At 42.3% G+C, this 23,832-nt stretch overlaps 2 protein-coding genes across 3 annotated transcripts in view; both read right to left on the bottom strand.

The window, feature by feature from the left end:
- Positions 1-1,299: 1,299 nt before the first annotated feature.
- On the bottom strand, positions 1,300-11,698 carry arhgap11a (Rho GTPase activating protein 11A). Of its 2 annotated transcripts, XM_056296083.1 has the most exons (12): positions 11,081-11,698; positions 7,769-7,836; positions 7,219-7,315; positions 6,868-7,124; positions 6,526-6,689; positions 6,282-6,425; positions 6,114-6,173; positions 4,933-5,106; positions 4,705-4,834; positions 4,484-4,592; positions 3,539-3,653; positions 1,300-3,405 (listed from the first exon to the last, which is right to left on the bottom strand). In XM_056296083.1, the coding sequence occupies exons 1-12, from the start codon at positions 11,207-11,209 to the stop codon at positions 1,898-1,900; spliced, it is 2,955 nt and encodes a 984-aa protein (XP_056152058.1). In that variant the 5' UTR covers positions 11,210-11,698; the 3' UTR covers positions 1,300-1,897. The 2 variants fall into 2 exon arrangements, with proteins under 2 accessions (XP_056152058.1, XP_056152057.1); XM_056296082.1 differs by lacking the exon at positions 6,114-6,173.
- Positions 11,699-23,767: 12,069 nt separating this feature from the next.
- The window catches only part of LOC130126177 (actin, alpha cardiac muscle), a 3,946-nt gene continuing 3,881 nt past the window's right edge, over positions 23,768-23,832 (bottom strand). Inside the window, exon 9 of the mRNA XM_056295565.1 lies at positions 23,768-23,832. This exon is cut by the window's right edge and continues 168 nt beyond it. The gene's annotated coding sequence lies outside the window, so the exon portion shown is untranslated.

The raw sequence follows: 23,832 nt of genomic DNA, 5'->3' as shown, positions 1-23,832 counted from the left end.
GCATTTAAACCATACGAGGGAACAGCTATAAGCCTGATCCCCACAAATCAGATAGATCTTTTCAGGCAATACAGGTTGCTTACTGAATGTTATCTTTGCGATTTCATTACAACGGGTAGTGTCTGCGGTGTCGGCCCTGTGATGGCCTGACGGCCTGTGCAGGGTGCCCCCTCGCCTGCCCCCCAATGACTGCTGGGATAGACTCCAGCACCCCCGCGACCCCAAGGGCAGGATAAGCGGTTTGGATAATGGATGGATGGACGCCCGACCAAGCCAGATGTAACACGGGAATCGCTACCCGGACGCCCCCCCCCCCCCCATCCACTCATTATAAGCGGATTTAGTCATGTTAACATCATCCTCCCATTCAGGGAAATGTATTAAATGCACTATAAAGAAACACCTTTCATGCTTAAAGAATATCACTTTACAAAATGTTTTGCGTTCGCGCGCTTCCTGCTCCCGAGAGTATATTATGTCCGCAAGGCCTACTTGCTGCCGACCTTTCCAATAGACACAACATACCGGGCATTGCGTTTTAGAGACGTGAAAATTTGGTGACCTAACACTCAAACACCATCAACATCAAGTCCAGCATCAGAGAGACCCGCCGTAGCCATCTGCTTCACACATGCAGCTGATCCTGCCTGTGATATCAAGCCTGCAACAGCACGTCCAGTCACACTGTGTGGACCATACGGCACGGCCCGCTGTAGGAAACCACTGTTTTGTTGTACTGAATAAATCTCAGTGATCCGGACCGGCCCAGACTGGTCTCCGCTCACAGTACCCATGTTTCATTATATGGTCTTAAACCTATCGTTACATACTCACACCACGCTAGGAAATCACCAAACTGCTGGATGGAAACTGTTCCGTGAACTATTTAAACTCACTCAGAACAATCCTTCGTTACATATCTAATATCAGGTCTAGTCAAACTCACTGAGAAGGGCAACTACAACTTTATTAATTCCGTTTCCAAACCCACGCGTTGAATCAATACTTTACTTTGGAGTCTAAAATTTAAACCAATCAGATGGAACGGATGAGCTCAACGTTACACCGTCACATTTACGCACCAGCTCCCTGGACTAATTATGCAATCGCTGAACTCAACGCCCGTTTCAACACTATGCACGGTGTAACGTCTCTTTTCATAGGACGCCCTCCTCTGGACAGAGTATGTACATACAAAAAAAAAACAAAAAAAAACGGGGAAATCTCCCCAATCCGGTGAGAGGGGAAGAAAAAACAAACAAAAACAACAACACCCGCGTTGAAATTTTACACGTTGGAATTTATTTGTGTGAAACAGCTCACATGAGGGAATGATCATTCACTGATGGTTGTGAAATTGAGTGACTGCAATGAGATTTGAATCAATACTGCTTGGCAATTTTTTTTCATAAATATAACAAAGGCGCTTTTAAATGCATCTACCGAAGAAAAAAAAGACAGCTTAATTTTTTTACCCCAGAAAATACCTTTTCTTTTTTTTTTTTACATATAAAGCCAACTAAATTAAGATAAAAAAAAGGTATAAATAAAAGCAAAAATTTGATCTAAAAATTTCCAGCCATACCACCATCCATCATTTGGCTTGTTTATCATACCCAAAACACTACTCGCTGGAAACCCACATCTTATCTTGATGTTTCTATATTGCTAAACTTTTTAAACTAGTACTAGTGTAAAAGAATTAAGGCAACGGTTTAAGAATATCTCTCATTAGACTCATATAACCCACAGAAAATGGCATAGGTCAAAATAAATTAAACCCCCGAGAAGTATGAGAAATCAAATAAGAAATGTTATGAAGACATCCAGTCTTACCAGACCTAGATGTCTGCATGATAAAGACACAACATAGAAGCCAAAATGAGAAGGCGATACACTATAAATCTATCGGCTTGGTTGCAGACAACAGACGTACTTGGTTGAGAGGGTTTCTAGGAGAACCTCTGTAATGGCACAATTCCTTCTCTGCCACTTGCTGGGCAGCAGTCTTCAGACCTAATGGATCAGTCTTAGGGACAGGGACAGAGGAGCCTTCTTTGGGCTTGGGTTGCACTTTGTTTGTCACATCATCCAACGCACAAGCCTTAGGTCGACGGCCTAAGGTGCTTGACTTTTTAGGTGGGACTGGAGGCGGTTTCTTTTTGGTGTGCGTGCTTTCATTTGAAGGTCCTGCTTGCGCTTCCCCTGGGTAGGGACGGAACTGGGAGCCTGAGGAAATGCCACTCTCCAGGTGCGACGTCTTCATCTCAGGGCCTCTCAGACTGGTGGGCAACTCCACATCCCTTGTGGGTTTCCTGCTGTCCCCCAGTAGAGAGTTGATCCTACGAACTGACTGGCGAACAGGAGTGCGTTGAAACTTGAGGGGTGATCTCCCCCGTTTGGCCTTAGAGGCATTGGGAGAATATAGGGTGAGGCTGTTGAAGCGTTGAATGTGGTCTGCCACACAAAGCTTTTGTGTTTTCACACTTTCTGGTAAGATGGGCTGTTGGTGTTGGGCTTTGGCACCACTCTCTGGGGAAACACAAATTTTTTCATGTACCATACTGGGCTTAGTAGGATCACAGTGAGGGGAGTTCAGCTCATTAAGTTCCAAACCTGGCCTGTATGGAGTAGACTGAGGCCCACTAGAGACACCTAGTTTGAAGTGAACAGGACTCTGGATGTCCAGGGCATCAATCAGCCTGCTGGAGTTTGCCTGACCAGCCTCTATCCGAATCTCTTCCACCACAGAGCTGTTATGATGACTTACAAAAGCCCAAAGGGAACCATCATCAGACTTTACCGCTGGACAACATAAATCCGTCTCAAACAACCCACTGTCTATATGTAAAGGAGACAATGGAGTAATTTCTATCTGGCCAAAAGTGATATTTTGATCGTTGACCAGTTGTCTTTGTTGCGTAGGGAGGCTTGATGTCTTTGTGTCTACAGATATACCTTTAAGAGTAGGAGTCTCTGGTGGAGGCATTAGGATGCTCTCAGCAGGTTTTGTCGGTTGCTCTTCCGAGGATCGTTTGTGGTCCTGCACGATAGCCTGGAGATCACTGCCAGATTCTGTAAAAGCCTTCTTGATTCTAAGCAGGGTGGGACCCGTCTGGGCCTGCATGTCAATGGAGGAACCTTCCATTTCCAGGCTCTCAGCACTGGAAGCACAGCACAGCTTCTTGGGAATGCTCACCCCTGTTGCTGGCTTGCATACAACAATGACAGGCTCAGAGAAATAGTTGCTCTTAAGACACCCAGTCATGGGCGTATCTGTAAAGGACCCACCGGCGAAAGTTTGGGCTCCTTCAGGGGTCTCACTGCTCCATGAAGTCCGGTGGGCACTTGAACCACATTGGGGAGTCAACAGGTTGTCCTCAGATTTACTCATGTACTTGGAACCTTCAAAGATAAAAAGAGATAGAAACCAGCATCAGTACTGAACAGATAAGATCCTTCCTGGAATTCGGCTCAAACTGAAAATACCTTTGACATGTATAAAACAGATGCCTGGATTTTTTAAATGGATACTCACCTTTAGGCTCATTTTTACTATGCAGACCACTGTGGGTGAACTCCGTGTCCTTGGCGAGACGAAAACTGGTGGTGCTCTCCTGAGTAGCAAGTCGCCAGCCAATGGACTCAGATCCCTTTGTCACCAGCATGGAATGAAAAATGAAAGATGAAGCAATCTACTTAGTCTTAAGGGGGGGACTAAGTGTTAAAGTATAACATTGTTAAAAAGGGCCCAACCGATGTTAACAAAAAATGTCATGTTAAATAAAATGTTAAATGTTACTCCGAGATTTTTGTGGTTAGTTCTTCAGAGGATGATTAAATTCACTCAGAAGAAACAAGATAATGTTGTCATCACATTTTTATTAACACAAAAATATACATATAAGTATAATGCATTAGAAAACGACCCGTAGCATACACCTTTAACAGCCCCTCAAGTAAAAACACCCCAATAGGTTACATTTTAAAGTTTAGGCACAAGTATATACTCTACATTTTTCACCATATATATTAGACATTGTAAATACCTGAACACCATGTTTGAGATCAGACATGCCAGAGCTTGAATTCTTACAGGTAAAAATATTTCATAACATCTTTTTAAAATGTATTTAGTACAATTACAAATATAAATCTGCTTAAGAACAGATCAGGTCTTTAGAAAAAAAAGAGTCCAGACCAACCTCAATACCACACAACCATCAATTCATACATGTTAGTTACCTAATATAAATAGGGGACCAACAATATTGCGGGTTTTAAAACACAAAAGTGCTACTGTGCAACACAGTACCAAAACTTGTTCAGCACATGCATGCTTAAGGGATTTTTTTTTTTTATTATTAATACAAATTATTCTCATAGGCTGATACCTCATGGTAGTGATTTAGTGTTTTCTTTAATTTGTTTATCTGGGAGCCAGATAAATGTAAAGTGAAGTCTCTCAGGCAACCACACTTACAGCATCTTTGCTGCCCTTCCCCAGGCTAAAGCGCAAGCGCAGAGACTTGCGGGGGGCTTCTTTCTTGCTGACTTTGGGAGAGAAGCAACCAGCCTTCCCCGATTCAACTCTGAAAAAGTCATGAATCCAAAAAAATAACAGTTAGCTTTTTGAGAAATAAATCTAGGAGGCCATATTTAATAATACATATAATCCTGCTGATTACCAAAGGAAGCGCTGACCTGTTGACTGTATGCCTTTTGCTCAGTCGTCTACTTTTCCTCCTTGCAGTTCTCACAGATCGCCTATTGGACCTCCCTGCTGAGGACAAGGTATTCTGGGAGGAGTCCAAGACTCCTGATGCACTGTATGCTGTAATATAGACAAATAGAGAAAAAAAAAACTGGTAATCAAAAGCCATAAAAATAGGCATAAAATTAGCTGATGCCTATTTGACCAATCATCTCTACCTGATCCAGGAGTAGAGGTTCCACTGAACAAAGCACTGGGAAGTAAGTCTATACCCAGGTTCTTTTTAATGGATCTACGTTTCTTGTTTGAAAATCCAAAACTCTGACCAGATTCCACAGGGAGTTTTCGCTTGGAACTTGGTGTGGCAATCACAGGAGTGACAGAGGAAAAGACTGGCAAAAATCATAAAGACAATTGATTGATTAGCACCATGTAAGCAGAATCCTTTTGAATGCATACCAGTATTGAGCAAAGTAAAATATGAACAATCGGCAGACTGAAGTCATGCGCAAATGACAGGCAGGCAGGCAGGCAAAGGAGAAAGTCCGGACAGGCATTATTTCATCCCATTCAAATCGCACTTATTCACGTTCAAGGCATCCATGAATCAATTTCATTACAACTGCATTAGAATAATCAGGAGTTGCGCTATAATTAGTCATGATCCGATACTGTGATGGGCAGGGTTGTAAAACTTCTATCATAGTCCATTTTTATTAGTCAAATTTGTATTTTTATTAGTCATCTGTTTTCATGTGTACCAGTATTACATTTTATGTTGCATTTGTGTGGATTATAATGCCAAGTTCCAATGCCACAATAGGCCTTACTATGGCTGTGCTTGACAAAAATGTTAAAAGTTATGGTAAGATTAAAAAAAAAATTCATCATATGTGCATTGCCAATATTGAATGCACTCTTTAAATGCTAGTAGCCTAATTTACACAGAAGGCAAAATAACTGTCTATCATGCAGGGTACGTTTTGATAATGCTTTGAAAAAAATTGTTACTTTTACCTTGATTACTTACACCTTTAATAGATTATAAATGTAAATTTCTCCATAGGATATTCGCTCTGCTCCAGTGTATCCACACCATAATTGACAGGAAATATAAAGCAGTTTTCTTAAAAAGGTAACACTGCCAATTCCTTATATTGACTCCAACAAAATAACAGATGCACTTAGTCTATAAAAAAATTAACATTCAGTTAGTGACAAATAACTATCTTGGTTAATGTATCCCCTGAGAAAAAAGAAATATAAGGTGAAATCAAGCATTTGAAGAAAAAAAAAGCTTATTTATTGATGTGATATGTGGACGAGATAGATGGCTGTCATCATATTACATAGCATCTTGGTCTGACAGTAGGAAAAACATCCTGACCTCAATACCTACCAAGATCGTCTTTCTGGGGGGTATTTGTTTTTAACTTATTCAGAGCACCACTGACCATATCTGAAATGTAAGACAAACCAAACTATATACAATATCCACCAACAGAAGCTGCTCAATCACATGTTGCATTCAACACAAGAAAATATATTTCAGAGTTTAGAGTCACACCTCCTAAGCTGCGCCTGCGTCTCTTCTTAATTCCTGAATTTGTGTCCATCTCTTCATCAAGCCCTTCATGAGCAGGAGACAAAACAGCAGCCTCATATCCAATCATAGAAGGAACCTTCTCCATGAGGAACTGTGGCAACTCACCTAAGTCAAGGACATGGCCAAAGATTTAGTAAAGCATTATAAAGCTGCATTCTACACCGGTGCTTATATGAGTGGTCAGTGCATGTTCTTTGAATCATACCAAAGTTCAGGGAGTTCTCAATGAAGCGGTGTACCAAAGCTGCCTGTAGCTTTAGGCGTTTCTCTGTGTTGGCATTCATCTTCTCAGTCCCTTCTCCAGAGTGAATAAGGTTAGGAGCCAAGATCACAGATAGGTTGCTACTATCCATCTTGTTTTCTGCACACCTGAACCAAGCAGGAAAAAAAGAGAAGAATAATTTGAGTAAATATAGAATCTTCCTTGTGTAAAAGGCAGCAACATGAATGACAAATTAAGCACAAACCAAATGTATTTTGATGGTCATTTGAAAATAATCCATTGAAATAACATGATGCTACCACAACACAAAACAATTTAAGATACCTCTGAGCAACATTGTGGAGGAAGTCAAAAAAGTAGTGCAGGATGCTGAGATTTCTGTCAGGCAGTACACAAGACAGCAACATGGTGGCAGAGGTCTTGCATTCGTCAGTGGGAAGCTGTTGGGCCTTGAGGAAGGCCTCATGCATTTCTGTTGGTAGTACAGGCTCTGGCAGCTCCCTGAAGAACTGCTTCACAAGGCAAGCCACATCGCAGGGAAGTGCGGTGGACAGGCACTCCTCACCCACATCCAGTTTTGCCTAAGTAGACAAAACAATGCTTCGCTGTTTTAAGCTATTCCCAGAGTCAAGGTCTCCTCTACTGAATACAAGGTCATCTTAAATCATCACTCACCCTGAGTGCTTTAAGCCGAACAATGGAACCCGATTTTCTGAACAGGCCTTCTGTTTCAACGTGGGCCAGCAGTTTCATACACGCATCAACCAGAAAGCTGAGAAAGGAGAGAGATGTAATGAGTATAACTAGGGATGCACCAATATCACTTTTGCTCTGCCGACACCAATTCCGAATATAAATCTTTAAGTATTGGCTGATACCGAGTACAAATCCAATCCATTATGCCTGCTGAGCAGTGCGAACTTGGACCATTCGTTTGGCTTAAATGTGTAAAATAATTGAGATAGAATCTGATTTGTTTACCATTAAAGAAATACCAGCTCCCATGTGCCAAAAATGTAGTTAATCAAGCTATTTAATTTAGGACATATTACTCATGGCTTTCCATATTAGATTTTAGTGTTGGGTGAAATTTCCAACAATACTCCATTTTAGCCTGGTTTCGGCATTACATCCAATACAAGTATCGATGCATCCTTAAGTATAACATAAAATGGAAAGAAAAAAAATTGCCAAATACAAGCTCTCAAAACATTTGTCCACTTGCCTCGGTACACCACCACGTTCCATATTATACTGAGGTAAGTTCTCCAGTGGCACCCCAAACACCTTTGTCTGAGGGGGGGGGGGGAGGAACAACACATAGAATCAGAAAAAGTTTTATGATCCAAGTGTATCTACACATAAAAGGAATTTGAAGCTGAGCATTACTAAAATAGACCAATCACCTAACGACATATAAACTGATCTCCCTAATATCGTGTAGGTCCTCCTCAAGCCACCAAAACAGTTGACCCATCAAAGCATAACTCTGCAAGACCTCTGAAGGTTTCCTCTGGTATCTCACATCAAAACATTCACAGCAGGTCCTTTAAGGGGTGTACTTGGTCTGCAGTGATGTTTAGGTAGGGGGCACATGCCAAAGTAACATCCACATGAATGCCAGCACCCAAGGTTTCCCAGCAGAACATTGCCCAGAACATCACACTGCCTCTGTCGGCCTGCCTTCTTCTCACAGTGCATCCTGGTGCCATCTTTTCCCCAGGTAAACGATGCACACGCACGCGGCCATCAACAGGATGTAAAAGAAAACGTAATTCGTAATTCATCAGACCAGACCACCTTCTTCCATTGTTCCATGGTCCAGATCTGATGCTCACGTGTACATTGTAGGCGCTTTCAGTGGTGGACAGGAGTCAGCATGAGCACTCTGACTGGTCTGCTGCTACACAGCCCCATACGCAGCAAGCTGCGATGCACTGATACAGGGGGCAGCACTATAGGCAGAGGCATGGGTGTGCTATGGGTTCCCCAGTCTCACCTATAGTGGCCAACTTGTATATGGAGAAAGTGGAAAAGAGGGCTCTGATGTCCTATCCAGGGACACCACCTAGTTATTGGCTCAGACTTGTGGATGACGCCTGGGTTAAAACTACATTTCAGGACATTCCACCGACCACATTAATTTTGTGAACAACCACATCAAGTTCACCAGGGACGATGTGAAAAATTACAGGTTAGCATTCTCCAACTGTGAAATTGCAATTGGTGATGGGGGACATTTGATTGTTGATGTTTAACGTAAGCCAACACATACTGATCAGTACTTAAGGGTTTGACTCGCATCATCCACTGGAGCACAAACTAGGAGTCATCAGGACGCTGTACCACCGAGCTGACAACGTCCCCACCGACACAGCAGCCAGGGAAGGGGAGAAAGAAATCCCACATTAAACAGGCCCTGGTTAAGTGTGATTGTCCTAACTGTGTGTATGTCAAACCCAGGAAGATGCCCAAACAGTGCACCAGCCAATCACAGAGAGAAGGACAACAGCTGCCTAAGCATAAACCAGTGGCGATTCCGTATGTGGTGGGAGTTTCGGAACAGTTGAGACGAGTATTTTCCAAACACCACATCTCAGTTGCATTCAAACCCCAAAACACGCTGCACCAGAAACTGGTCCACCCCAAGGATCAGGTCCCCCGGCACAAACAGCATACACTATATTGCTCTAAGTGCCAGGGGGATTGCCGTAAATTGTACATCGGGGAAACCAAACAGACGCTGGCCAAGAGGATGCCACAACACAGATGAGCTAATGCGTCTGGCCAGTCTACACCCATCTACAGGCCAGTGGCCACTCTTTGTGCACGTCCTTGATAGGGAGGAACACTGGTTTAAACAGGGAGCCAAAGAGGCCATCTATGTGAAGAGGAAACGACCATCCCTGAACCAAGAGGGGGCAGGCTAAAAGTACGTCTGTCGCCATCTTACAATGCTGTGATGACAACCATTCCCAAACATTACCATTGAAACTTTAGTTAATGGTCACGCCAATTTGCACATGAAACATTGTTGTTTTTGGTCATTATACCACTGTATTGTTTATAAGGGTGGGGATACCTGCAGTCAGTTGAGACTGAAGAGGTCACTTAGATGAGTGATGAAACGTTTTTCTGTCAATAAATGTTGTGTCCAGATGAATTGATTAAACTTTCTGTGATTTTTTTTTACCTGCATGAGGATGCAATGCACTAATATTCTGACACCTGTCTATCATAGCCAGTATTAACTTTTTCAGCAATTTGAGCTACAGTAGCTCTTCTGTGGGACTGGACCAGATGGGCCAGCCTTCGCTCCCCACACGTATCAGTGAGCCTTGGGTGCCCATGACCCTGTCGCCGGTTCACCAGTCGTCCTTCCTTGAACCACTTTTGGTAGATACTGATCACTGCATACCGGGAACACTCCACAAGATATGCCATTTTGGAGATGCTCCGACCAAGTCGTCTAGCCATCACAATTTGGCTCTTGTCAAAGTCGCTCAGATCCTTACGCTTGCCCATTTTTCCTGCTTCCAACACATCAACTCCAAGAACTGACTGTTCACTTACTGCCCAATATAGCCCCCACCCTTGACAGATGCCATTGTAATGAGATAATCAATGTTATTCACTTCACCTGTCAGTGGTTTTAATGTTTTGTCTGATCGGTGTGGTATGCCATTCAACCCCAAACTTGTGATCTTTGTATGCATGTCAGACATTGCATTACTGCAGCCTGTAAGGCACAGGTTTATGCTCATCTCGATCAAGCTGATCTGACAGTGGCTGCCAAACATTCTCACGTTTGAGAGTGTTATACCCATAAATGGGGAAGTCCAATTAGCATTTGAAAATCAACAGCATCTGATGCAACAAACCTTGTGACTGTTTAGATCCAGCTTCCAGTAATGTAAAAACGCTAGGACAGAACCACAACTGTTTCTGTACAAACAGTGACTGTCTGCACATAAATCCAGTTAAACATCTCAGGATAAGCCAAATTGGATTTAAGTGACGGTCTGCACTTAAATCCAATTAGGCATATCCTGAGATGCTTCAAGTAGGTTGCTGAAAAGGTACACATCTCCCTATCCCAGTACTATTACAATGCCATATTTGCGTCAACACAAAAAGTGTGTTGTATAGAGGGCAGACCAAAGAGTATACTCGGAGTCATCATACTATGAGAGTACTATCTGGCTTGATGAACTGACTGGGCATTCAACTGATGCAAAAGAGATTTACGTCAATGTAAGGCATTGTGGCCAAGTCACCAGAAATTATCTGCAATCGGTGAGATGGCTGACAGTGACACGCTAACAAAGTGGTTTTGGAAGGAGGGGGGCATGCTTTCAAAAATATGCAAATTTAATTCAACAGCTCCAACAATGGGGAGGACTGCTCACGGCTGACTTTGTTGATGTACTGCAAAAAGCAACACACTGTCAAGTGTTTCAAAAGTCACTAAAAAAAGAATAAGATGCTAATGCTGGCTAGATAAGCAAGTATAGTGACAAATACACGACGCACTTACCGAGTGACTGACTGGTAACTTGCAGTTGACAGTTTTGTTTTTGTTCCAGTTCTTTGTCTTTATCCCGTAGGCTGCGCGGAGGTGTTGCACAGCCACCAAACGCACCATATTTCTTTCCACGATTTTCATTTTCGCTCCAAACACAAGCAACCTTCCCCGTCCAACTAACTTTTTCGTCTACCACAACGAAAAAACCCAAGACTTGGCCGTCTCTGTATCACTTTACCTTGACTTTTTAAAAACCACCCTTTATCTGCTTACAAAACGCACAGCTCAACATTTAAGTATCCGCTCGGTTTACTAACTTAAAACATAAACTACGAAACTACAAACTACTCAGTCCCAGGAAGTTACTAACGACTTGACTACATCTCGATTTCCTGTACTGGCTGATCTTCACGTTAGCTGGCCCCACGCAAAGCAGTTAGCTAGCTAACGATCGAGTTAGCTCGTAAAGCTAAGCTCGAAAACGAAAACCGTTTTGGAGAGCCATCTAGAACCGTGTAACTCTTTGCCACGAGCCTGCTTATCGGCTACAACTGGACTTACACCCCAGCTGTTCATAAAATAGCTTAAGGATAGCTGGCTAACCGCATTGAGAAACAGCCCTTCCTCTCGTTTGCTTGGGTTGTTTCCGAAGATTATTCAAATGACGGTGCACTGCGCTGTGATTGGCTAGAAAAGTTTCGAATCTCCTGCACGGCGGGTTATGCTTTGCTGTACGGCGAAGTCCGTCCGGGCGGAGCGTTCGTCTTTGTTGAAACCCTGCGTTCAAATGAACTATCCCGCCCAATCGACTTACGATGCGACTCAAATAATACATTCTTTGAAAGCGTCAATCACATCGGACAACAATAGTTCAAGTTTTGTCAACGCTGTGCCTCTCACACGTCTACCCGTTTGACAGTCTTATTTGTTGAAGGACGATAAGCAAAGTATTGTTATCCATGCACGTTACCGTATGCAAAGTATGTTGTTCTTCTTATAAATCACTTTTAATCATTTTTATGCGAAACAACTTTGTTGATATACTCTGTCACGATGATTTGCATTAAAAATGCTTTACTGACCGTCTCGGAAGAGACTTTCACCTAATAGATAACGTGCCCCATCACACAGAACGGGGTTCTAATTCAAGGTGCCATATGTGTGTGTGTAATATTTCAGCTTTCTTCAAGCGTGTTTTGACCAGTAAATATCATCATCTACTGAGGATGTTCGAAAATAGCTAAACTCCGACAAACACGCCAATCGGCTGGCTTTCTGTTTTGAAAGTCTCGCTGTTATTCATGTCTCTGAACGATAGAGGTCAGAATTAAAGTAGAAATACACATAGCACGTTTTGTTCAGACTTAACAAAGTTGCCTAATTCTAATTTTGCCCTCATATAACTCAGATGTATTTTTCCTCATAACTGCAAAAACCACATGGTATCTAGTGTTTTAATTCTGATTTGAACCACTTTCATATGTGGTCCTACCATATTCCCCCTCTCTGTAGCTAACAAGACCACCACCATACACACACACAGGAGAGAGGTTAACTGAGCACATGTGCACCTCATTGACCAGCTGGGCCGCACTCCCAACCAAAGCTCGTTCACTGCCCTGTTTGCCACACAAGACATATAATTCCCCGCTAGAATGGGAATTCTTATACAAATCTATTCCTTTTGCACCATAGCTGCTAAATTTGATTGCAATCTGGGCCAGTTTAAATAACATAAGGTTGCTTTTGTTTTAACCAACATCGACAAAGCTGTTGGAGCAGTTTCAGAGACCAGAATGTTGTCCAAGACAAAGAACCAGTCACATTTTCTCATTTGCTAATAATCAACTCCCTTCCATGTTCACGTGGACACCAAATTTCGCTCAGGATATACAGTACGTACTGAATATATTGACTGAAATTTGGTATGCCAAAACTTTATTTGAACCAAGACTTACTCTTACAGTTGGCAGCCTGCTGAGATCTATTACTGATAACTCGTGTAAGTATTTGATATGCACACAACAAACAGAAAATAATCCAGATATAATAAAATATAGTTCTCTGAGTTGGGAAAGTGGCCGAATTCGCTACAGTATTCTCTACCTTAGCGGGACTGCTGGCACTGGGGGGAGGCACCTAGTTTCTCATAGTCAGGGCAATAGGAGTTGTTTACAAGCCTCAAGCGGGCCACAAGGTGGTCATCTGTCATTGTGGATCTGTACTTTGACTTGATGATCTTCATGTGAGAAAAAGCAGATTTACACAAATAAGTTGATCCAAAAAGTGCTGTCAAGTTCAAAGCGCATCTTCTGAGATTGGGATACGTTAGTTCCAGCAGTAGCTCCCAGAACTGTCCATTCATGCCAGGTATTGCCCTGGATTTTATTTCAACTTCATTTAGAAGTGTCAGAATCTAATTCTCCACAGCAGAGCTGTGGAACAATGACATTGTAGCGCTGACACACACACGCACACACACACACACACACTCACGCACGCACGCACGCACATACGGGGACTTTGGGGTTTTTTTTTCTTCAGAAGGGTGGGTTGGGCTTTGGGAGTGGAGAAGGAGAGAGACGTTGGTAGAAAAATTAAAGCCGGAGTTGTTTTGCTGCCGAACTGAAATCTCGGGTCTCCGTCTCCGTTTGTCGCCGGCACGCAACGCTACGATGGGGCAGCGTCCATAAGCTATTTTTAGCCCTTCCCGAGCGGAAGCGGAAGCTTCGCAGCAAACGGAAGTCAGACATCGGATGCATTGGACTACATTAGAAGTAAGCAGTTTGTTGTCATTTTCTTCCGTTTTTTGCGTAATTTTTTGCCGTTTTCACCTATTTTTTTTCTAGTGCGCCATGGTGTACATAAAACATTGCTGCTATGGGAAATGCAATAGTGACTCCAGATACGCGGACAATCCGCATATGGTGGGTGTACGGTTCCTTAATTTTCCGAAACCCAAGCAGCAGCTGGAGAAGTGTTTGCGTTGGATCAGAGCTTGCGGCCGTCCACACGAGCAATTCAACGTTAACAAAGTCCATAAAATGACGTTCATCTGTACTAAGCATTTTGTTGGAGGAGAAGGACCGACGGATGAACACCCTGATCCAATTCCAGCACGTTATTGTCAAGAGCAGGTGAGTTTGACGTTGATCGCACGCACTGTTCATTGTGATGTTTTTTCAACAAGCTAAGGTAAAGGCCCGGGCACACGCTGCACAGAGTGAAACTTATTTTTGACATTACTAACTTACATTACTTGCATGACCTTCCTACCTGAGTATGAGCCATTACATATGTGATTGGCCAGTTGTGTAACTTAATATGAAATAATACGTGGTGTGTCTTGTAGGCACAATACAAGAGAAAACAGTGGATAAATACCAAATACTACAAAATTCCGTTTAATATCAATCATAATGTTAATCTAATTACCTATCGTGTGTTCATACAGGGCTTGATCCTGAAACGAATAGCCAGTACACCACCAGCTTAGATCTCAACGTAAACAAAAGCTTCACTAAGAAACTCGGCCAGAAAATCTGTGTTCAAGACCTACGTGCCTCAAATCACACGTATTATGGAAGTCACACATCGTCTAAACCAATATACAGTGTCTTCCTTAATGTCTGGTACAAAGGAGACATGTCTCTTCATTTGGCAATATACTACAAAAGTTCAGATTTGAAATCAAACAATTTCAGATTTTCAGCTTTTATTAGAGGGTGTTTGTATAAATATCGGATTCACATTCATGGATGAATTACATGGAATCTATTTATTTCTTTAATTTACTAATTATTTTCCATATTTTCATTTTTATCCTATGATCATTATCTCTTTATCCATATTTCGGGGTGTGGGAGTCATGCTAAAAATCCTATCTCTATATGGGAGGGTGTAGTGGTATGTCTGTACAGTGAATGATAAATGTAAGATGTATATCTTATTATGGCACTGGGTGTGAGTTGTTATATTTGTCTCTCTTGTTATACTGTAAACATGGAAAATGAATAAACAGAATTTTCAAAAATAAATTAATAAATATCGGATTCACCATTTAGAAATGAACACTTTTTTTAAATATAGTCCCAGTATTTCAGTCCACTTAAATTATTGGGACAAGTTAACATTCTAAAATAAAATAAAATATTAAAAAGTTAATAAAAGCTAATAAAACAAGTCCACTAATTTAACTGTAATCAAATGTTCATGAAACCGTGAGCAGGGGGTGGGGTGCAATCGATACTTTGTCCCGGTGCTCCCTGGCCAGTCTGCTACTGACAGGGTCAATAATAGAAGCTAAATGCTGAAAAGCTGTACTTTAACCTCATATGAAATTGTTTGATTTCCAATCTGAATGTATTTAGTAGCCTACATAGCCAGATGAGGAGAAAATTGGAAACCTTATGCTGTGTGACAGCTGACACCCCCCCCCCCTCAACTAACCAGTCAATCAATTCCTGTTTTTTTCCTGTCCTCGGCAGTCCACGACACTGCAGCCATCTTTTTAGTTGCAGGTTACTGTGCACCTCAATCTCCGATGTAAACTTTGCACCGGGAACATCATTTGGGGTTAATATTATCGGATTTATGGCAGCATATACCTGAGTTGGTGTTGTAAACACAACCATGATGTACTGTCTAACGTGCGCCCCATGTCTGACTTCCTGTGACGTGTCCATAGCGACAGCGATGCTGTGACATCACTTGGACGCTGCCCCATTGGCTAAAAAACTTAAACTTAAAAAAAGCCCCCTCAAGCTCTTTATGTTTGCTTGTTTTGCTTTGTTGATAAGAAGCCAACCCTGGATAACCCTTACCCAACACTTTTTCTGGGTTACGAGAGGCCACCTGAGAAGAAGAGACGCCGACTCATCAGGACTCCTCATGTCACAACAACAGGTCAGTTAATGTGATGTCGACTAGTTTTCTAGCTTTGTTTATGCCACGTTTTTTCAGTTTTCAGAATCTGACTATCCCTGACTATTCTTAACTTCAAAATTGTTTTTAAAAATGTTATTAAACCTGTCTGTCAGGGTGACAGGCCGGTGACCTGAAATTTGTACTTGCCATGAACATTTAACATTACCCTTTATTTGGTAGATTCTAATTTCATTCCCTGTTTTAACCAACAAATACAGAATATTTATTTTGAAAATATTAAACCTAGGCTATGTATCCTGATGTCTGTGTGCAAGTTAGATTCTGATTAGCCAACCCTGGTCCCCCATACAACACTACATGGTTTAGAGCGTTTATTTGCAGTAGAGAATAGTCTGACAACAGCTACAAGTAAGGCACAGTGTTTAAAATTGTTTATTTAAAGTAGCCCCAATTTGTTATTATCATTTGCCTTTCCAAATCCTTCACAAATAATATCATGAACTAATCATTAATTCATATTATCTGAACATTGTACTTTAAATTTGTGTACATTTAATTTCTGTCAATCTTTGTGTACTTTTCCATCTGGTTGAATTGGTAACTACTGAAGCAATACATCTCATGTATTTTTTGTGTTTTGTACTGATCAACCTGTCTGTCTGTAACTCAGTGTTGTGTTGTATTGTTTATGTTTGTTCCAGGATGGGTCTCTCTTGAAAATTAGACCCTGTTTAAAAAAATGTTGTGACCTCAATATGCACTTGATGTATTACCTGCAGATAAGTCTGGTGAGATGGAGGTTTCTGATGATCCAGGTCCTATTTCAAAGACTTTTCATGATGCCCAAACACAGCGGGCAGACCCAGCAATGGAGGACCACAGCTACTCCAAAGGAGCAACCATCACATGTGGCTTGACAACAACACCATCCCCGGAGAGGTCGCTGTGTGTTGCAGATGTTACACTGAAAGATGATGCAGACTGTCTGCTCTACACAGGGATTCCCCTACTAGAGTTCAACACTCTTGTGTCTTACTTACAAGGTTTTGCCTCCATATCATCATCAATGCCAGTTGTAGACCAAATCCTGTTGACACTGATGAAACTTAGACAGAACTTTGTCATAGTTGATTTAGCAAGACGCTTCAAAAGGTCACCTGATCAGGTCAGTAAAACACTGAGATTCTGGATAGATGTGATTGCAGAGCACACCAAGGATCTCATTCCATGGTTGCCTCGTGAAACGATAAAGGCCACCTTGCCGCAGGTTTTTAAGGACAATTTTCCAAACACAACTTGTGTAATTGACTGCACAGAAAGTGTTTTGCAGAAAGCTAAAAATCTGGACTCAAGAACTGAATCTTACAGTCACTACTATAACAATAATACTGTCAAGTATCTTGTAGCAACTGCTCCATCTGGAATTCTTATGTTCATTTCAGAGGCTTACGGTGGCAAATGTAGTGATAGGTTCATTACACAGAACTCAGGGTTTCTTGACCATTTGCGAGCTGGAGATGAGGTGATGGGGGACCGTGGCTTCATGATTAGGGACTTGCTAGAGGAACGGAACGTATGCTTAACCACGCCTGCATTTATGCGCAAGAAATGCCAGCTGACAAATGAGCAGGTCACTCGCACACGACGCATCGCAAATGTTCGCATTCACATTGAACGAGCAATAAGGCGTCTTAAGGTGTACAAGATCCTCTCACAAACTGTGCCTATTAATTTGGTCCCTAAAATGGACAAGATACTAAAAATCTGTGCAGCTCTTGTAAATCTGAGACGAGAGCTTATTTCTAGGAAATAGGCACAATGACTTCACAGTCCACATGACTAACCACCAGTGGTGTAATGTAACTAAGTTGTGCACCAACTACAATTAATTCAAAATGCGGAAGCGCGTGTTCTCACCAGAACTAAAAAGTATGAGCACATTACACCTGTTCTTAGATCTCTGCATTGGCTCCCTGTTGAAACTAGAATTGATTTTAAAATTCTTTTAATTGTATACAAAGCGCTAAATGGCCTTGCACCACGCTATATAAAAGATATGTTAATTCCCTATAACCCAGCAAGAACTCTCAGGTCCAATGGCAGTGGTCTTTTAACCATCCCTCATGCTAGGTCTAGAGCAGGGGAAGCTGCATTTTCTATTTACGCCCCAAGTAGATGGAACGTCCTGCCTGAGGACCTGAGAGAGGCCCCCACACTGGACACATTTAAAAGCAGGTTAAAAACCGTACTTTTCAAAACAGCCTACAGCTAAATTCATAGTGTGTGTGTTTTATATATTTTGCTATTTTTATATATTCTGCTCTGTTGTTACTTTTAATTAATCAGTATGTATGGCACTTTTATTTATTTATTTCACTAACTCAGTTTTAAACTTGTTTTTACTTTTCTAGAATTTGCCTGTACTTTTATTTTTTATTTTTTTGTGCCATAAGAATTTCTAATGTTGGCTGAAGTGTTCCATAAAAACAATTCTCCTCGCCCTGCAAAATGTCTAAAGCAGATGTGAAAGGTCTCATTATAGAACAGTATTCTTTTAGAAACTGGTACTCCCTGTCGTTCATACATTTAATCTGAAGCTTTGTGCAGAGGTTATTGATGACAGTGAGAGGCATTTCTGTAATGCGGGCATATGCCTCATAGAATGAGTTCCACCTGGTTACAGTAGGAACAATCAACTTTTTACTGCTGACCTCTTCCAGGTACTCTGATGCTATTGTAGAGCAGCTGGCCTTTGTCCATAGTGCAGAGCATTTGCCTGTAGCACTACGATACACAGCCTCATCCCAGTACAAGGATGACGTCACCCAGTAAGGAGAAGTTCTGCCTGAGCTGTAGGTGTTCGGGTGAAGGTACGGGTAAATGTTAGGTGAGGGTAACCCTAAATATTAGGTGAGGGGGTAACCCTACATGGTAGGTGAGGGTAACCCTAAACGGTAGGTGAGGGTAACCCTACATCGTAGGTGAGGGTAACCCTAAACGCAGGTGAGGGTAACCCTACATGGTAGGTGAGGGTAACCCTAAGCGGTAGGTTAGGGTAACTTTTTACTACTGACCTCTTCCAGGTACTCTGATGTTATTGTAGAGCGGCTGGCCTTTGTCCATAGTGCAGAACATTTGCCTGTAGCACTATGATACACAGCCTTGGATTCTGAATTAGATGACAGCCATTTATCTACCTCATTATTTGCAATTAGATTTAGTGTATGGGCTGCACATCTAAAGTGGGGAGGCAGTTCACATGTACTGTTTTCAGCATTTTCACTGGTGGTGGAGAGCACACTGTGCAGGTCTGTAAAGGTCACCTCACCACCTTCCTCCATCTCCTCCTCATCAGACTCAGACTGTGCTTGCTGCTGTTGAAACTCCTTGAACGCCTTTACAAAATTGTCCATTGTCTGTCACACATGCAGTCACTTTGTTGTTGGTCAGTCCATATTGGGAAAAAATGTTCTCCAGCTCTGTTGCAATTGCATCATACGTGTGTCGACCCCTGAATCTTCTACAAGCTATAGCTGCCTTTTCTCATTGTAAGGTACCTGTCATAAGAAACGGAGAGATAGTTGAGTTTGCTTTATCAAAATAATCCAGTCATCTTGTACACCAAACATGTGACTGCTCTCCTGAATGTCTAGTTGAACTGACTCACATGCGTGCTGTGTATCTACATCACTATCTACAGTAGGCTAATTACCAATGAACCTGTCAATCAACATAAATATTAATAATAATATAACAACAATAATAATACCAGTATAGTATTTATAGAGCTCTTTTCCATCAAAAAGATGCTCAAAACTCTGTGGGAGAGGGGGAAGGGCACATCTCATCACAACCAAATACATTGACTGTACCTTCATCGATCCAGTGAACAGTCATTCCCAGGAAACTTGTTCTTGCTGCTCCATATATCAGCTGTTGCTGACACATAGTCCTGGGCATCTAATTTATTCTTCAGCTGTTTTTCCATCGCTGCATAGGCCTTGTCGAAATCCTTGGCAAAGCTCTTTCGATCTGGTAGTACATGCTGAAAAGTAGGTAGGTAGGCTCTGCTGTCTACATCATTGCGCGCTTCTTCAGGAACAGTATTCTTCAGTGACAGTAGAATTTATATCAACAAGACATGCGCGCGGCGCTCTAGTGTCAGATAGCATCTCGTGCTGACTGGTGTTGACGCTGACTGCGGAAGTGGCATTTCATTCAGAAACTCGTGAAATAAAAGATGAAATTGAAGACGGTAATGCGTTACATGGGCACAGTAACTGTAATAATATTACCGATATTGTATCAGTAACACGTTATATTACTCCGTTACTGCCTAAATGTAACATATTACTGTAACGCGCACCAACACTGGTTACCGGCATGAAATACGGGGCACGTGTGGGCCCCACACTAAAGGCCCCTGGTGTGGCCCCAGTGGGCAGCCCACACTCTGGGCTGAGTGTGGGCTTCCCACACTAAGCAGAGTGGGCCCTCAGTGGGACCCATTGTGGGCCCGCAGCATGCCCATAGTATGCCCACAATTTGGGCTGGGAGCAGTGGTCCCACACGGGCCCGTAGTGCCCCATGTGCACCTGGTATGCTAGTGACATTTATTGACAGCCAGCTCAAAAAAAAATGAAGAAAATATAAATTATACGAAGAAAGAATTTATTGAAAATTAGAAACAATTGGAATTGAAAAACAAAACTATATACCAAATTAAATGCTTTTATAAAACAGAACAACAAACATAGAACCACATTTGAACACAATAAGAACATTAAATCTTAAAAAAACAAAATATTAAATCTATTTATTTTTTGCTCCTGCTCCTTCCTCCGTCTCTATCCTTAGCATTTCTGAGCCACATTTTGATGGCAGCTTCCACCTCGGATGCTGTGGCCCGGCTGCTTTTTGTCACAGCATCTGAAGAAAACAACAATTGAAATGTAAGTGCACAGTATGAGTTAGCCACAGGTGGAGCATTTAATCTAGCCTGGGATTCCATTCACCTGTTGGGGAAGGGGCAAATCTCGAACAGAGATGTCTCGAAACCTGGGCAAGTAAAGCCAAAATGATCTGTATGTGACCGTGTTTTTTTTATTTAGGTAAACTGACACTTTGATTGTTCCGTGGACTCAGGCGGGGCAAAATTTAAATTAAACTACTCAAATCCAACTTCTTGGAGTAATGAGGATTGGCACCACCTCATGACCAAGCCCAAACTGAACCAGGGCTATAGGCTATATTTACTTGTGTACTGCTAGAGTGATGGAGTTTGTCAAGTTTATTACTGCACACATGCACAACATGTCAGATGTATTGCAGACTATATGAGACTACAATAAGCTGCTGTGTGTGTATGTTCGCTTAATTTCTGATGGTTCAAAATTATTAAAATTGTAAAGTTATGAGTAATAGTTCATCTGTAATTAAGTTGGTTAAAAAACAGCATGAGCTGCTCTATGGGAACATTTAAGGGACAAAAAATTAACAAAAAAACTAGTGTTCTTTCTCTTAACTATAATTTGAAACAGCTGCGACAAACCGAAAAGTTGAGACGGTACTTGTCTTGTTGGATGGGCAGTTTTAGTTAAGTATGGGATGGACCGGTTATACCTTGGACAACTTGTTTACATTTTACTGTCATCTTTGCAGAGGTCTGACTATATGCAACATTTGGCATGGGTGGTAAATAAGAAGTTTGAGTACCACTTACCCTAAAGCAGTTGTAATCTTAAAACGTTTTAACTGTTCTGTCAACAGGGGGTTGACCTCAAAGGTCAAAACTGCTGTGGGCCCCGCATGGGCTGACCCACAGGGGGCCCATGTGGGCTTACTGTGGGCAAGAGCACAGTTGGACTTGCCCACAATAAGCCCACATAGGGGCCTCAAAGGGCAAAACTACTGTGGGCCCCGCATGGGCTGACCACCATGTGGGCTTACTGTCGGCAAGACCACAGTGGGTTGCCCACAGTAAGCCCACATAGGGGCCTCAAAGGGCAAAACTACTGTGGGCCCCGCATGGGCTGACCACCATGAGGGTTTTCTGCGGGCAACCCCAGTTGGACTTGCCCACAATAAGCCCACATAGGGGCCTCAAAGGGCAAAACTACTGTGGGCCCCGCATGGGCTGACCACCATGTGGGCTTACTGTCGGCAAGACCACAGTGGGTTGCCCACAGTAAGCCCACATAGGGGCCTCAAAGGGCAAAACTACTGTGGGCCCCGCATGGGCTGACCACCATGTGGGCTTATTGTGGGCAAGACCACAGTGGGTTGCCCGCAGAAAACCCTCATGGGGGCCTCAAAGGGCAAAACTGCTGTGGATCCCGCATGGGCTGACCCACATGGGGCCCATATGGGCTTACTGTGGGCAAGAGCACAGTTGGGCTTGCCCACAATAAGCCCACATAGGGGCCTCAAAGGGCAAAACTACTGTAGTATTGATAGTAGTAGTAACCAGGGATGGGACATATGGGAGATGGCTCTTTCATTGTTACATTGTTAGTATCTGCACTGGGAAATTTGGTTTGGTACATGATCTGAAAAGTTTGGGAACCTCTGCAGTAGTAGATCGGCGGGTGTATTACACGCGTTGGCGTCATACTGGGTTGGTAACATCTTAGACCCAACAGTATGCCTAACTTTTCCTAATGTACAAATTTAAAAAAAAACTTTTATTTTAAACAGTGGGCTAGGGCTGCGTGGAATGTACATTTTTAATAATAAAGTGAGTAAACACTCCATTCAAAATCTGCTACACGCACCTTACAAACAAAACAATGACGTCATATTGTAACAACCGGGAGAGGAGGTCGCCCTGACTGTCGGCGGTTCTACGCTGGGGGAACGCAATGGCTGATGGGTCTGTTAATGTTAGATTTAAAATTGTGTTTTAGTGATGTGGTGTTCATGTTGTGGTTATTCTTGTGTTGTTGTTTTGGGGGTTTGTCCCAGACTAAGTAGGAGTCTATCTTAATCAGGACTCACCTCTTCAGACTTGCTTTCATCTGTGATTTATGATGTTTGTTTTTCTTCCCCTCTAGTATCTGTCTAAGTCAGAGAGTACTGCTGGCTGCTCCCTCTCGTAGCCCCCCTTCCCATCCACCCCTGTGCTTCTGTGTTATGTTTATCTGTTGTCTTGTTTCACCCCGTTTATTGTAAAGCCACTTTGAGTGTTAGAAAAGCTCTATATAAGTTTAATTTATTATTATTAGTGGACCGTTTACTGACTAACTGATTGTAGGACCGTGACTGGGACTGATGTCGCCACTTGTCAGATGGGGGAGACTTGTTACGTCGTTGTCAGTTCTGGTTCGTCCAGGCTGCTGTGAATAAAAGAGCACTCCCGGGGCTGTGCGGTGTATGTGGTGGGAGTTGTGAGTAAAAACAGAGCTCTGCCTCTCGACTCATTCTTCCACGCCAGCTTGCCACAATACTTTTCGTTTTAGTTGGCAGCCCCTCTACTTAAAACAGCTTCCCGCGCGCCTGACGGTGAACTCTTTAGCGACTTACCGGTTGGGAACCCCGGCCGTAGATGAAGTTGAAGTTAGCGAAGATATTTTTTCCTTGCAAAAGCCACCTAAACAAAAGTCACCTAAACACCTAAACATTTTGTTTTCTGTCTCCATTGTCACAAGACACTTTTTTCTAGTGACTAACTATTAAACAACTTCTGTAAGTTGGCCAAAATCAGTCTTATGGTGAGGGTCATGGCTCATATATTTTTCAAATGCATTACTGTGCATGTAGGTGTTACTGGTTTGTTCCTATTTCACAGTCAAATAAAACATTGCAAGGTGTACTCTTACAAGGATTCATCTTTATTACAATGGAACACATATATACAGTGGACAACAACGAAGAAACGT

This window comes from Lampris incognitus, chromosome 16 (genome assembly GCF_029633865.1).
Source record: "Lampris incognitus isolate fLamInc1 chromosome 16, fLamInc1.hap2, whole genome shotgun sequence".
Lineage (NCBI taxonomy): Eukaryota > Metazoa > Chordata > Actinopteri > Lampriformes > Lampridae > Lampris > Lampris incognitus.
This window is presented reverse-complemented; position numbering and strand designations above follow the sequence as displayed.